This window comes from Schistocerca cancellata, chromosome 6, assembly GCF_023864275.1.
Source record: "Schistocerca cancellata isolate TAMUIC-IGC-003103 chromosome 6, iqSchCanc2.1, whole genome shotgun sequence".
Taxonomy (NCBI): domain Eukaryota; kingdom Metazoa; phylum Arthropoda; class Insecta; order Orthoptera; family Acrididae; genus Schistocerca; species Schistocerca cancellata.
In genome coordinates this window covers 269207280-269223216 of record NC_064631.1, presented here as the reverse complement: position 1 = coordinate 269223216, position 15937 = coordinate 269207280, and the positions used below count along the sequence as shown (strand labels likewise).

The 15937-nt window shown below is 42.3% G+C and overlaps 1 protein-coding gene across 3 annotated transcripts in view; it reads right to left on the bottom strand.

The window, feature by feature from the left end:
- Positions 1 to 15937, bottom strand: part of LOC126191139 (uncharacterized) — a 265360-nt gene that overhangs the window by 26089 nt on the left and 223334 nt on the right. For all 3 annotated transcript variants that reach the window (XM_049931889.1, XM_049931890.1, XM_049931891.1), the window contains one exon: positions 9400 to 9556. In XM_049931889.1, the coding sequence (XP_049787846.1) occupies positions 9400 to 9556 (157 nt within the window). The remainder of the gene's footprint in view (positions 1 to 9399; positions 9557 to 15937) is intronic.

The following is a 15937-nucleotide window of genomic DNA, read 5'->3' as shown; positions in this document are numbered from 1 at the left end:
ATTATTATTATTTTTCTCCTAGATATATGACAGGTGGTCAATAGACTTATACTCTTTTATCTTCTTTTCTTTCTTAATGAATGGGCAATCTGGTGAATGAGGAGAATGGTGTTCTGTACAGTTGAAACAAAAAGGGGGTTGTTCGCAAGGACTACTTTCGTGCAGTGATCGTCCACAATTACTGCATTTTAGTTACACCTTGCAGCAGGATTACATATTATTACAGAATAAGCATCGTAAACACCTCATAGATGGTGGGATGTAAAGTTTATCATCATACCTGTTCACTATGACTAACTTTCACTGAGAGTACATTTTCTTCAAATATTCAATTAAAGTGACTGTATCTCTTTGATTATCTTTGGGATATTTTTGTATGATTCAGACAAAATGAACACCTTGCTGTATGACATTAGCCCATAGTGCCTTGTTTGCCTGGACTGCAAGGTCTCTGTGGAAAATAACATCTTGGATATTATTCAAAGTTTTATGTGGAATAATGGTCATTGGTATGTCACCCAGTAGTTCCCATGCCTGAAAGCTGTAGATTGCGCAGAAGAGGCGGCTTTAATCAGATATGATCCACTGTGCATTTTTCTCAATGACTAAAGTCCTTCAAATTTATCTTCAATGTGTTCCACAAAAAATAATGGGTTTGTCTAAGGAAAAATCTCTATTTTTTGAGTACATAACGAGTATTGGATGAATTTTGTTTTCTTCCCAATTGGCTGGCTCGTCTGTCACTCCATGGGGTAGCCCTGGTAGGGAAAGTAATAGGATTGTAACTGTTTGCATTGAAATTTCTATACCTGTCTGATGAGATAACTGTATCATCGGCCATTGTTTTGGTTTAATCTGTGAGTCTTTGCCCGGATGCCACAAACTCTGATTCAGGGCTCTCCCCACGGGGCCACCTAGCTGCAATGAAGATCATCTCTCGCAACAGCCATTGCCGGGAATTCTGATACCCCAAGAAGATGAGTTTCTATTCCTTGGTATGTTTGGGGAGCTAGCAACTCAGGCATCAGCAGTGTGATACCTGTGGTGTCAGGGGGCTCTATCAAAAGGGTACTTAAAGACTATACTATGTAAGATTGGTTACTGCATTGCCTTTTAAATGTATGTATGAGACTACGCAGATATTGTCCACAGGTGATATTGAATGCTGCTTGCAGTAGGAGTTATTTATGATGCCCTTCCCTAGTTGGTATGCACTACAGAAAAAATTTTGGGCATTAAGTTTAAGCCCAGAAGGCAACCAAAAATTACTTCAGCTGAAAGATGATGTTAAACAAATGAATGAATATGTTGAGAAAGAAAGAACTAGGGGATAGCGTTCTGCCACATGTGCACTGGTATTCTCTTATGAGGGGCTACTTCCATAATCCACTGTGCAGTGTGTTTTAAATGCGTGCAGCATTGTTCATAACCGTTATTTTGTAAATGACATTTTGTGTTGTTAAGTGTTTGTTTTACATAGAAATATAGTGTTTTACTTTTACAGTTTTATTACAACAAGAGATATGAAGACTCTTTTGATGGAAAAGCAAATAAATTTTTTTGAGAAAGTTGAATCTCATCGTAGAACATGTCTCACTTGCAAAGAGTTTAGGAGTACCTTGGTTCACATTTAATACCATCATTTAAAACAAAAATTCAGTTTTAAAAAGTGCAAATAGAAGTGGATCAAATACACTCCTGGAAATTGAAATAAGAACACTGTGAATTCATTGTCCCAGGAAGGGGAAACTTTATTGACACATTCCTGGGCTCAGATACATCACATGATCACACTGACAGAACCACAGGCACATAGACACAGGCAACAGAGCATGCACAATGTCGGCACTAGTACAGTGTATATCCACCTTTCGCAGCAATGCAGGCTGCTATTCTCCCATGGAGACGATCGTAGAGATGCTGGATGTAGTCCTGTGGAACGGCTTGCCATGCCATTTCCACCTGGCGCCTCAGTTGGACCAGCGTTCATGCTGGACGTGCAGACCGCGTGAGACGACGTTTCATCCAGTCCCAAACATGCTCAATGGGGGACAGATCCGGAGATCTTGCTGGCCAGGGTAGTTGACTTACACCTTCTAGAGCACGTTGGGTGGCACGGGATACATGCGGACGTGCATTGTCCTGTTGGAACAGCAAGTTCCCTTGCCGGTCTAGGAATGGTAGAACGATGGGTTCGATGACGGTTTGGATGTACCGTGCACTATTCAGTGTCCCCTCGACGATCACCAGTGGTGTACGGCCAGTGTAGGAGATCGCTCCCCACACCATGATGCCGGGTGTTGACCCTGTGTGCCTCGGTCGTATGCAGTCCTGATTGTGGCGCTCACCTGCACGGCACCAAACACGCATACGACCATCATTGGCACCAAGGCAGAAGCGACTCTCATCGCTGAAGACGACACGTCTCCATTCGTCCCTCCATTCACGCCTGTCGCGACACCACTGGAGGCGGGCTGCACGATGTTGGGGCGTGAGCGGAAGACGGCCTAACGGTGTGCGGGACGGTAGCCCAGCTTCATGGAGACGGTTGCGAATGGTCCTCGCCGATACCCCAGGAGCAACAGTGTCCCTAATTTGCTGGGAAGTGGCGGTGCGGTCCCCTACGGCACTGCGTAGGATCCTACGGTCTTGGCGTGCATCCGTGCGTCGCTGCGGTCCGGTCCCAGGTCGACAGGCACGTGCACCTTCCGCCGACCACTGGCGACAACATCGATGTACTGTGGAGACCTCACGCCCCACGTGTTGAGCAATTCGGCGGTACGTCCTCCCGGCCTCCTGCATGCCCACTATACGCCCTCGCTCATAGTCCATCAACTGCACATACGGTTCACGTCCACGCTGTCGCGGCATGCCACCAGTGTTAAAGACTGCGATGGAGCTCCGTATGCCACGGCAAACTGGCTGACACTGACGGCGGCGGTGCACAAATGCTGCGCAGCTAGCGCCATTCGACGGCCAACACCGCGGTTCCTGGCGTGTCCGCTGTGCCGTGCGTGTTATCATTGCTTGTACAGCCCTCTCGCAGTGTCCGGAGCAAGTATGGTGGGTCTGACACACCGGTGTCAATGTGTTCTTTTTTCCATTTCCAGGAGTGTATGAAAAGGGGAAGACATTATGCAAGTTACTTGAAACATATGGAGCTGGGATGATGATGAATAGGTTTCAGAAAGCATGTGCTTCCAACATCCTGATAACAGCATGATGTTACATGAAAAGGTGCTGAAGGAATACATTCAGAATGAAAATTTCTGCAGATCTAATAGGTGGATTGTCAGAAGTGGTATAATGTGGCATACAAAACTGTATGTGGGGAAGAAAATAGTGTGAACTTAAGAACTTTTGCTGAACAGCTGACTATAATTTTAAAGATACCTATCCGAAGGAACTTTTCATTGTATTCACAATAACACAGGCATTGCAATTTCTTTTCCTGTTTTAAAAATATAAATACTTTGCCCACAAACTACAATGCCAATCATGAAGCATGGATGACATCAAAACTATCTGAAAACAGTTGCATTGTCTTGATTCAAAAATGGGAGCTTAAAACAGAAAATTTCTCACATTTCTAGATTGCTGCCCTGCACAGCCTAAAAATGTAAATTTATGGAATATGCAGTTAGAGTTCTTGCTAACAATCTGCACCAGCACGTTGCAGCCCTTGGATTTGGGAACTATCCACACTTTTCAAACACATTTTAAAAGATGTAGTGTACAGAAGGTATTCATTTCTGTAGAAGCTGGAAAGAATCCTGCCTACTTTAGAATATCGATTCTAGATTCCCCGCCTTACATGAAGTCATGGATGGAGGTTAAGGAGTCCACCACAACTGCTTCTGGACAGTTGGGTCTTTCAAAAAAACAAATGAAGAAAATGGATTCTTCCTAGCATATCTATGAAATGATGATGATTGTGAAAGTATCATCACTTCATTGTGGGAAAAGCAGCAATTAGATCATCCAGTGTAAGATTTCCTTCATGTTTATGATAAAGTTTTAAATCTTCTGTGTGTCTATACGCAAGAAAGACGCAGGTGTGTACAGCAAAGCTTTCCACTACATTCAAGAAATTGAAAACCATATAGAAGAAATTCATCACAATAAGTTAAAATGGACTACAATTCTGGAATGTATTTTTGATGAAGGCATAGGTTTCTTGGTGAAAAAAACAGATGTGTTCCTAATGGTACATCAAATTTACGTTAGTCTAATGGTCCTCCATTACAAGTCAGTATAATTAATACAGTGATGTTTTATAGGTTACATGCTGAAAAAGTAATTTTCTATCTTTTACTTTTCCCCCACATTTCACACAATTTTTAAAAATCCCTCGAAAGGTGTAACAAAAAGGTTATACCATATACTATCCAGCATGTCTACAGACCGGACATTAAATTCTTAGTACATCTGAGATACCTCATAATTCAGGGGAACATAAAAAGAAAATTGAGCAAATTTCTGGCAATATAAATGACAGTGTTACAGTTCATATGATGGGAACTCCATTATGAACTTGATTTTTTTTAAAAAAAACTTTAATGAATCAACCTGAACAAAAAATACACCCACCTGATTTTTCTACCTATTCTCCTGACATTGCTACACATTTTCCCCATTTAACTGGCCACACATAAATACCATTTTCAATGAAAGAAAAGGGACATGTGACAACCATTCATACATGAAATTAACTACTGCTGCATTTGTTATCGAACTGTTGTCCTCCAAGCACTTCTTTGAGGAATCAAAAAATATGCTAGTTGCAGGGTCATGAATCTGGGCTATAAGGAGAATGTTCCAAAATTGTCCAATGACTTTCCTCCAGTTTTTCCTTTGTTAATGCAGCAGAGTGCAGCCTTGAATTGTCATGCAGAAGAATCACCATCAGTGACGATGGCCACTTCCACAGCTTACATCTTCTGCCAAAGCAACTTTCCCTCCTAGAGGACACCGCCTTGTAGTAGGCAACTTCAGTGCCAGGCGGGAGGGCTTGCGTGCTTCCATGAAGTCGAGAGCTATGTCGGCGGTAGCGTAGCTACTGGCAGGGTCACCCAAGCCGGATTGGTCTCGACTAAGGAGCAAGACGAAGTGTGTCCCACAAAAAAGAGCAGGGAGGGCTCTAGAGGCGTAGTGAAGCCAGCTTCCCTAGGGGAGTAAACCTAATACAAATCCTGGAACTACAGGTTGGGTATTGGGCGTGGGGCTAACAACCCCGCCTCTTAAAAATTATACCGTTACTGAAACACACAAGAGAGCAAACCAGACAGATATCTTGTTGATGACCTATGGCTTGAAAACAAGGACAAGAGTGGGTTTCGGAATGTGAGAATGATGTTCGAGTCAGGAAAACTGGAACAAGTCTCTAGGGAGATGGAACGATACAAACTGAGGATACATGGACTGAGCGAAACACAATCGAATGGTTTTGGGGAATTCAGGTTGAGAGATGGGAAGATACTTCTGTAGTCAGCGAAAGAGGAAAGAGAAGACCGTGAAAATGGGTATACTACTGGCAAGAGAAGCAAGGAGAAGCTTATTAGAGTGGAAGCCAATCTCAGGTCAGATTATTACAATGTAACTCAAGACCCGAGTAAGAAATACATATCTTGTGCGGTGTTATGCACCCACAGAACAAGCAGACTCTCAAGGAAAGGACAATTTCTACGGACATTTCGGAGAGGTTCTAGCCAGGATCAAAAAGAAAGACACAAAAAGGCTTAGAGAAAGTTATGGGAAAACACGAGGCTGGAGTCCAAAATGATGACGGATAGAGTTTTATTGATATGTGCCTTAACAACAGGCTGGTTATTGGAGGACTGGTGTTCCCATACAAACTCTTCAATAAAATAACATGGCTCTCACCAGATGGCAAGACACAAAATCAGATCGATCATTTTTTCATTTTTCAATTAGCCAGATGTGGAGGTGTTCCCTTCTTCATGTCCAAAACAAAAGTGCTGACAGTGGAAGTGATCATCATCTTGTAATAGCTGAAGTATGGTTAAAGATTGCTGCTACTGGTCATCAAGATGCAAATTGCAGGCAGAAAAGATTCATTGTTAGAAAACTTCAAAACAAAGACATAAGAAAAGAGTTTGTGCAGGAGTTGAAAAACCGATATAAGTTGGAGGTGGAGGATCGAAGTGAGGAAAAGGCAAGTACACAAGTGGAGAGGAAGTGGAATAAAATCAAGAAAACCTTCCTAAATTCCAGTGAGAAGGTATTAGGATTCCAGGACACCAGAAGGAAGCCATGGATATCTGATCATACATGGCAGAAGATTGAAGAGAAATAAAGGCCTTGATCAACCAGAGTAGGGACAATGAAAAAAACAATGCCTTAGGGCAAGGTACAATGAAGTTCATCAGCAAGTGAAGAGAAGTGCTAGATCTGATAGAAGAAATCAGGTAGAACAGCTTGCTGAAAGAGCTCTACAGGCAGCAGAAAGGGGCAATTTGAAAGAGCTATATAATATCACCTAACCGAAAAGCTTTAATGAAAGTAAGCCAGTGAAGTTGAAAGAGGGTGAACTGTTGACCAACAGCCAGCAGCAGCTAAAGTGATGGAAGGAATATTTCAGTGAGGTGTTCCATATGACCCTGATCCATCAAGAAGAACAACAGCAGGAGGAACTAGACCAACAGGAAGCACCTGCACTGCAAATCAATACTCACCATTCCAGCAATAGCAAAATTATCAAGGCTCTTAAAATCTGCAAGAATAACAAGGCACCTGGTGTAGACAGCATGGTGGCGGAAATGCTCAAGGCAGACTATGAAGTAACAGGAGATATGTTACTGCCCCTGTCCCAAGAAATCTGGAAAACAGAAACCATCCCAGAAGATTGGAGGAAAGGAATCCTTATCAAGTTGCCCAAGAAAGGAGACCTTACAAAGTGCCACAACTGGCATGACATCACACTTTTGTCAACCCAGTAAAGTATTTTCAAGGATTGTTTTAAACCGTCTCAGAGTGGCCATGGATAGTAAGCTCAGGAAAAAAAAAGGCTATTTTCAGAGAAAGCAGATCATGCACACAGACCAAAACAACACCATGAGCATCATTATTGAGTAATCCATGGAATACTGGTCTCCTTTGTATCTGGCTTTTGTTGACTTTGAAAAAGCCTTTACAGCGTGCAGTGTGAAGCCATCTGGAAAACAATGCAGAGTTACGGAGTACCTCCAAAGATCATCAGCATCGTGAAGACCATGTACAGAGAATATACTTGCCAGGTGAAATAGGATGGAAATCTCTCAGAACCACTCATTTTAATTCTGGAGTAAGGCAGGGTTGTTTGCTTTCACCACTGCTGTTTTTGCTGACATTAGATGGTGTCATGAAGTAGGTAACTCGAGAGAAAAGGAGAAGTATACAATGGACTCCATGTGATAGCCTTGAGGACGTGGACTTTGCGGATGACACCTGCCTTCTGTCCCACACTTTTAAGGATATGAGTGAGAAGCTTAAGGAATTGGAAACAGAAGCTCAGAGAGTTGGATTAAAAATAAACATGGCTAAGACTAAAGAGCTTAGGATTAACAGTAAGAACAAGAATGTACTAGCTGTGAAAGAAGAGGAGATTGAGCAGGTGGAGAGCTTTTGTTATCTGGGAAGTACTGATTCCAAAAGAGGAGGGGCGACAAAAGACGTCGAAAGTAGGATCAAAAAGGGAAAAGGGGCATTTGCCCAGCTGCGACCAGTTTGGACATCTCATGAAATTTTGTTGAAGGCGAAGCTTAAAATCTTTGACTCAAATGTAAAATCTGTTCTCTTTTTCGGGTGTGAGATGAGGAAAGTGGCAGCACAAATTAAAACAAGAGTACAAACCTTAATCAATAAATGTTTGAGAACTATACTGGGAGTACGGTGACCAAATGTTATCTCAAACCAAGAAATATGGCAACGCACCCAACAATGTAAATCCAAGATAATCGTAAAAGAAAGGAAATGAAGATAGATCAGACACACCCTGAGAAGAGGCCCGCAACATATTCCAAAGCAGGCTTTAGAATGGAACCCACAAGGAGCAAGTAGGAGAGGCAGACCGAGGTCAACCTGGCGCAGGACTGTTGAAGTTGAAGTGGCAGCCACTGGGCCACTCCCGGAGTAACATCAAGAAGATGGCAACAGACAGCGTCAGATGGAGAGCTCTAATATGTGACCTATGCTCCACATTGGAGTAAAAGGGATTAAGTAAGTCAAAGATTTGTGTGTAGATCTTCTGCAATAAGGTCCTGTACAGCATAAATGTTTTCTGGTGACATGCTTGTCTGTGGTTGTCTTTGGTGGGGGTACATTTTCCACAGTGACCCATCCTGCCACATATGTTTTATTCCATTCACATACTTGGAGCTTCAAAAGTATTTCTTCCCAAACTGTACACAGAGCTTCCTAAAAATTTTCACAGTTTTGGGATCTTCTTTCGCAAGAAACTTGGTGATTATGTGCAAAGCAACAGATGTATTTCTTGCTTGCAAATGGTGGGTTGTGTCACACTAACTGCAGCCTCACAATGCTATTTCAGACATCCCCACCAACATCCTGTCAAAGTCATGTCCATTTCAGTCCACTAACATAGCAACCAGATTTAAATTTCATATTTGACACGTCCTCACAGAAAGGAGTACAGAGAATTAGAGCAGAGAGTAGATTTCTTGTTTCATGGATAATGTTTTAAAAATATGAATACTTTGCCCACAAACTACAATGCCAATCATGAAGCATGGATGACATCAAAACTATCTGAAAACAGTTGCACTGTCTTGATTCAAAAATGGGAGCTTAAAACAGAAAATTTCTCACATAAATTGTAATGATGTGTGGAACGAGTCATTTTAAATTCTCATTACAAATTAATTTGCAAATGTGCCTGCATGCTAAACACTTAGAAGCTCTCTCTCTTTTTTAGTGCACAGATGTTTTTCTACAGAATTTTATTTGGCTGTCTTTCAAGACATTTTATATCACCAGGTAAGTGATAAAAATTTGTTGTTGCAGCATCGTGCACCCCTTTTTGCACTAAAGAAAACCTTAACACAGAGTAATGAATACTATTTTTCATTCCGGTACCGGAACTATGAACATGATTGTTCCTTCTGAACTGTACTGGATTATTTACAACAAACTTCATGAGGAAATAAGTATTCTGTGAAGCAGTAGTCAGAATGCCCAAGTCCTTAAACAGATGTCTAGAAGATGATCATGGGCAGGCACCGGATATTACTCTTACTTCGCGTTTTTGAGCAATGAAGACTTTTTTGCTTGATGATGAGTTACCCATGGAAAATAAAAGAACAAAACTTGAAACTGTCAACAATGTTACAGTTCAAACTTGTTATTAGCACAATTACAAATAACTACACAGAAAATATTTACCTTGTTGAAAGACCAGCGATCTGTGTTATTACCAGAAGTTCTCTTAATATTTGGTAAACATCAAGTGTCCAGTACAGGCAGAGATGAATGTCAACAAGCCAATATGCAACATCCATCAACAGGCATAACAGCCTTGCATGTATTTTTAAGTCAGTTCCTGGAAAAGAACAATTAGATGAAATTTAACTTAATGAAAGAAGATTATGCTTTAACATCCCATCAACCTTAGAGACGGAATGTTTCAGGGATGGGGAAGGAAATCGACAATGCACTTTTAAAGGAACCAATCTGGTACTAGCCTGGAACAATTCAGGAAAATTATGGGAAACCTAAATCTGTATGACTGGACAGACAGTTGAAGTCTTCCCCTTCAGAGCGAGAACCTCACCACCATCTTGCTTGGTTTTAACTAAAGTGTTCTATCTTTCCTTAGAAAACATTAAAATTCAAGAATAATGAAGCAATCTAGTAACTATTAAGCAGACTTCTCAACCTATACATGGCTGCAAAATTAACTAAATAATTATTGAGAACAAAATTCTATTTCATATCACTAATAAGATTTTATGACAAGCTACTTAATAGTTCATTAATCAAGAGGCAAGAGGGGGAAGGAGGTAGGGAAGAAGAAACAAGAGCAGCAAATGGAAGCGGGAGGGAGGAGTCTGGAGCACAGATCAGGAGGAGGCAACGTGTGAGGTGGCGTCTGGAGTAAGAAGCCAATGACGTGTGCAGGATAGTGCCTGGAGCAAAAAGACAAGGTAGCATGTGGAGCAGTGCCCGTAAGAAGCAGCTGAGGCAGAGTGCAGGGCGGCATGTGGAGTAAGAAACCGGAGTGGAATGTGAGGAGGCGACTGGAGCAAGAAGCCGAGGCGGCATGCAGTGGAGGACCTGAAGCAAGAAGGTGAGGCGGCATGTGGGGGAGGGCCCAGAGCAAGAAGGCAAGGTGTCAGATGGGGGCAGGCCAGGAGCAAGAAGCCGAGGCGACATGCAGAGAGCAAGATGCTGAGGCGACATGTGTGGGAGTGCACAGAGCGAGAAGCTGTGGCGACGCGTGGTGGTGGTGGAGGGTGGGGGGGGGGGGGGGGTGTCCAGGAGCAAGAAGCTGAGGTGACATGTGGGGGACAGCCCGGAGAAATAAGCCGAGGTGACATGTGGGGGACAGCCCGGAGAAAGAAGCCGAGGTGACATGTGGGGGACAGCCCGGAGAAAGAAGCCGAGGTGACATGTGGGGGGACAGCCCGGAGAAAGAAGCCGAGGTGACATGTGGGGGGACAGCCCGGAGAAAGAAGCCGAGGTGACACGTGGGGGACAGCTCGGAGAAAGAAGCCGAGGTGACACGTGGGGGACAGCCCGGAGAAAGAAGCCGAGGTGACACGTGGGGGACAGCCCGGAGAAAGAAGCCGAGGTGACACGTGGGGGACAGCCCGGAGAAAGAAGCCGAGGTGACACGTGGGGGACAGCCCGGAGAAAGAAGCCGAGGTGACACGTGGGGGACAGCCCGAAGAAAGAAGCCGAGGTGACACGTGGGGGACAGCCCGAAGAAAGAAGCCGAGGTGACGTGGGGCACAGCCCGAAGAAAGAAGCCGAGGTGACGTGGGGGACAGCCCGAAGAAAGAAGCCGAGGTGACGTGGGGGACAGCCCGAAGAAAGAAGCCGAGGTGACGTGGGGGACAGCCCGAAGAAAGAAGCCGAGGTGACGTGGGGGACAGCCCGAAGAAAGAAGCCGAGGTGACGTGGGGGACAGCCCGAAGAAAGAAGCCGAGGTGACGTGGGGGACAGCCCGAAGAAAGAAGCCGAGGTGACATGTGGGGGACAGCCCAAAGAAAGAAGCCGAGGTGACATGTGGGGGACAGCCCGAAGAAAGAAGCCGAGGTGACATGTGGGGGACAGCCCGAAGAAAGAAGCCGAGGTGACATGTGGGGGACAGCCCGGAGAAAGAAGCCGAGGTGACATGTGGGGGACAGCCCGGAGAAAGAAGCCGAGGTGACATGTGGGGGACAGCCCGGAGAAAGAAGCCGAGGTGACATGTGGGGGACAGCCCGGAGAAAGAAGCCGAGGTGACATGTGGGACAGCCCGGAGAAAGAAGCCGAGGTGACATGTGGGGGACAGCCCGAAGAAAGAAACTGTGGTGACCAGTGGGGAAGGCCTGGAGCAAGAAGCTGAGGCGACGTGTGGGGGAGGGCCTGGAGCACGAGGCCGAGGCTGTATGTGGAGGAGGGCCCAAAGGAAGAGGTCGTGACAGTATGCAGGGCAGCGACAGGAGATAGAGGTTGAAGTAGCACATGGGGCTTCGCCCAGCACAATAGGCGGGAGCAGTACACAGAGCTGTGTCTGGAGCAAGAGGCCAAGTCAGCATGCAGGGTAGTTCTGGGAACAAGAGGCAGTGAAAGGATGTGGTGAAGTATCGAGTATTATCTTTACAGAAGTATGCTTTGTGTATGCTATTGTGTGGATAGCTCTTCAAGAATCCATTTATGTTTTATTTATGCGTCAGAGCTATCACCCCCTGCTCTTTGCTATCTACATTTTGGAATCTTTTCCTCTTTTTTTTGTTTTGAGGCATTTATTGTCTGCTTATGGTGTTTTGTGACTTTCAATTTCTCTGTAATCTACATCTGCAGTTGAGCTTGCACTCCACTTCTCACACTTGTGTATCTTGTTACTATTTATGATACTTTGCCCAACTAAGATGCAGGAAAGTGGTGTGGCCTTACCTCTATTACATTACCATTATAAAGAATGTTAAACGAAATCTCACATTTTGTAGGCAAAGATACCATTAAAGTATCCATTCATCACAACTACAGTGAAGGACAAAGAAGGGTTAGAGGATCAAACTCAACATTATAGATCTGTATCTTGGGGAAAAAAAGGGGGGGGGGGGGGATTTTTAATTAATTTCGAGTTTTCCAATGGTACTTACCTTATGGATAACATATACAATTACAGTTAATTATTGGTAATTTCACTAAATTTTGTGCACATCTCAGTATCAAATAACAGAATTTACAAAGCTCTTAGTGAAATTTTCAATGTATGTTAAATAACTTATGGGTAGCGGCAAGAAAAATCTTATATCTTAACCAATTTTGATGTCATGTCTTGCTTGGATTAGTGTTTTCCTTCTTCTGATTTCAGTTTTATTTACCAACAACTTTTTTTCCGACTATGTTCTATGTTCTATGTTTTTGTCATATTACATGATTTTTTCAATATTATGTTGTAAATTAATATATTCCTATCTGTTGCAATTACATCATATTTATAGCAATCACACATCTCATTTATTTACATTATAAAAAAAAGAAACTTATCACGTTAAATCTTCTGCACCCATTCAATTAAAGAAAAAATAACTTCATAACCATAAAATGTGGAAAAATTTTAAAATCAAAGCACTGCCTTAAAGTCAAGTTCTCTTCTGATAAATTATGCCGATAAATTGTCAACCCTTCACTATAATGTGGGAATTGCTGCTTCGAGTCAGTATTTGATCATGGAAGCCAAACTGTAATCATTATAACACCAGATTTTCGAAAATAACCACATTTTTTGCTCACAATGAAAGGTACTACACAGCTCTTTAAAATATGGGGCTGGCCCTGCAACACAAGGCAGTTGAAAGAATGGGGAAAGACAGCGTGTGGTGGTATTCATTGTTTACAACATGGCCTGGAGACAACATCTGGATGACTTCACATGAGCAAGAATTATTGGGAAACTGGAAAAGAATGAAGTGTGACAAGTGTGGCCCAGGAGTTTCGTACATTGTTTCGCATGCATGGGGACCAGTCCGAACTAAAAGCACTGCTGCCCTATGGAGAGGAGGTGGTCGCCAACAGTCAACTATGGCAGTAGATGGACCCATGCAAACAGTGGGTGCAATTTCAATCACATTTTTAACAAGACTGCAAGGCACACAATCTCACACTCCATAGTGGCAATGTGACTGCAAGGGAGTGGTCTCTTTGCCCAATGACCAGTACATCATGTTTTCTTGACTCTGACACATCAGCAGCACCATTTGCAATGGTGCCAACAGCATAGGGACTGATTGGACCAACGAGAAGGGCAGTCAGCTGCTCTCCTCGGATGAGAGCACATCCAGTCTGAGTAGTGATTCTTGACGCACCCTCATATGGCGAGAAGTGGGAACACACAATGTACCCAGGAACATTGTTGAACATGATCATTTTGATGGTCCATGTGTTGTGGTTTGGGAAGCATAATGTTGTATGCGAATACTGACCTGCAAATCACTGAACACAAAATACTCACCAGTCTATTGTGAGACTATATTCCTTCCCAGTGTGCATCTTTTCAGGGATGCATTTAGCCCTGATTTCATTTTTATGGACGACAATGTGTGACCACATCAAACAGCGGAGATGGAGGAGCTATTAGAATGAGAGGATATTCAGTGAAAGGATTTACCTGCCCGTTCCCTCGGTTTAGAACCCATCAAGTACATATTAGATGCATTGGGGAGATGTATTGCAACACATCCACATGCAGCAATGACCATCCAGCAGTTGTAAATCACGTTGGTGGAAGAATGGAACACCATATCACAAGACCCTTACCAACCTTGTGGCCTGCATGTGAGCTGTTGCAGAGCACGCACTGCCATCTTTCTTTAGTTTCAGGGGACTATCACACATCACGGTGACTTCAGTGTAATCACTGTCTTTGTTACCTTTTGTACTATACTGTAGCGGTTCTTTCAACCTATGGTCCAAGTTTCATTGAGCTATGTTACTTGGCAGTGTCACATCATGCAGAAATTACTTTCGTCCTTAAGTTTTGCACTCCAGTGTATTTCACTATTTTCTGAAGTGACTTTGTATCTGTTCAGAATATCTGCACTCCAGGGACCTACTCGTCCAGGTTCACACAACCAGCTGCCTGTCATATCATTGATGAATTCATCTTTATCATCACAGGATCAAAACAAAACATAAGTTTGTGAATGCAGATTTGCTTGGATCTACAACTGTAAAAGTTGACAGTCTAGTTTGAAGGCATAAATCCAGAGCGATTCAACGTTTCCTTCACCTCAGCGTGAAATATTTTGCCTTCATGATTATTGAAAGTTCACTATTTTCAACACAAAAATTCCATTTTGCTCTTTTTGCACAATAAAGAATATACCTTCAAACTTGGAATAGAGGAAGCAGTTTTATCCACCAATGTCACATTTCCCAACACCTTTCCACAAGAAATCATACCAAACCTAAAGTGTCAATTTGGTGGTTTTTGCATTTACAAGTACATTAAAAAAAAAGGCAGTGTAATTGAAGCACTGTAATAGATATCTTGACAGTTCAAACAGTTTTTGCTACCATTTGTTGCATAAAAGGGTTGGGAAACTTAATTCTGAGAGATAAAAATGTTACCAGCCGACACCACATTCAGGGCAACAGTTCTTTATGCGAGAAAGAACAGTAATTTTAATGTTACATGCATACCTCCACCCTGAGAAAAAAGAAGATCTGATTTCAACATTAAGTAACTACATTTATCAATATTAATAAATTGCAGCCTTCAAATTAAAAAAAAAAAATACACTGAAACTGAGGACATGCCAAATTTTGTTAAATTTTGTAAAAACTGTGTATTATGCATTATGTTGGTAAAAACTGGAACTTTTGTATTTTTTGTCACATTATATTTTACGCAAAATATTCCTGTCCCTGTTTACATATGGTGAATTCTTCTAAAATAGCCTGACTTGTTATTTGTTCCATTTTCTTATAAAGCTGTTGCACATAAACTATTTTCGTGTCAGAATCATTTAGTGCCAAAGTAAAGTTATGTGTTGATCAATATATAAACTGTACTTTGATTCTTGACTGCAAACCTATTTGCCACTCATAGATGCAATAGCATTGTATCCTTGGTCTCTATATCTATCCAGTTGTATGTTCATCTTCTCTAAGTCTGTTGTTATTACTTTTTCAAAAATCTCAGCATCATGGTCCCTTACCTCATAGAATCCTAAAAAGGATTCCTTTATTTGAAACTCCCTTACATCTGGATTGCTTAAATCTAAGTGCAAATCTCTTACAACAACAAGAAGTTGATCTTTTCTTGATATATCATGGATTGGATCTACAATCGGTGACAGAATGACTGCTGTTTAATTTCACTGATGATTCATTCTTAAAACACAATCATTTAATAGTTTTATCACCTCATTTAAAATTTGTGGGCTTACATATTTTGTTTCTTCATTTGAAAGATGTGCCCTCAGAAGAGGATTAAATCTGAAGAGGAGGTATGTCACAATTAAGAAACTGCCACTCTGTTCCCCTGTTTCATATTCATGATGGCCATGGAAAGTAATCTAACATAGACATAATGTGCTTGTTACATCCAGTATTCTAGAAATTATAGTTTTCATTTAGTCATGCTCTTCATTGAAAGTGTGTTAATGCCTTTACCATGTTTCCACATCCTTTAAATAACACACACATTTAAAAGTATAGTGCATGTTTACGTACTTTCTTGCTTGGACCTTGTAAACCATTAATT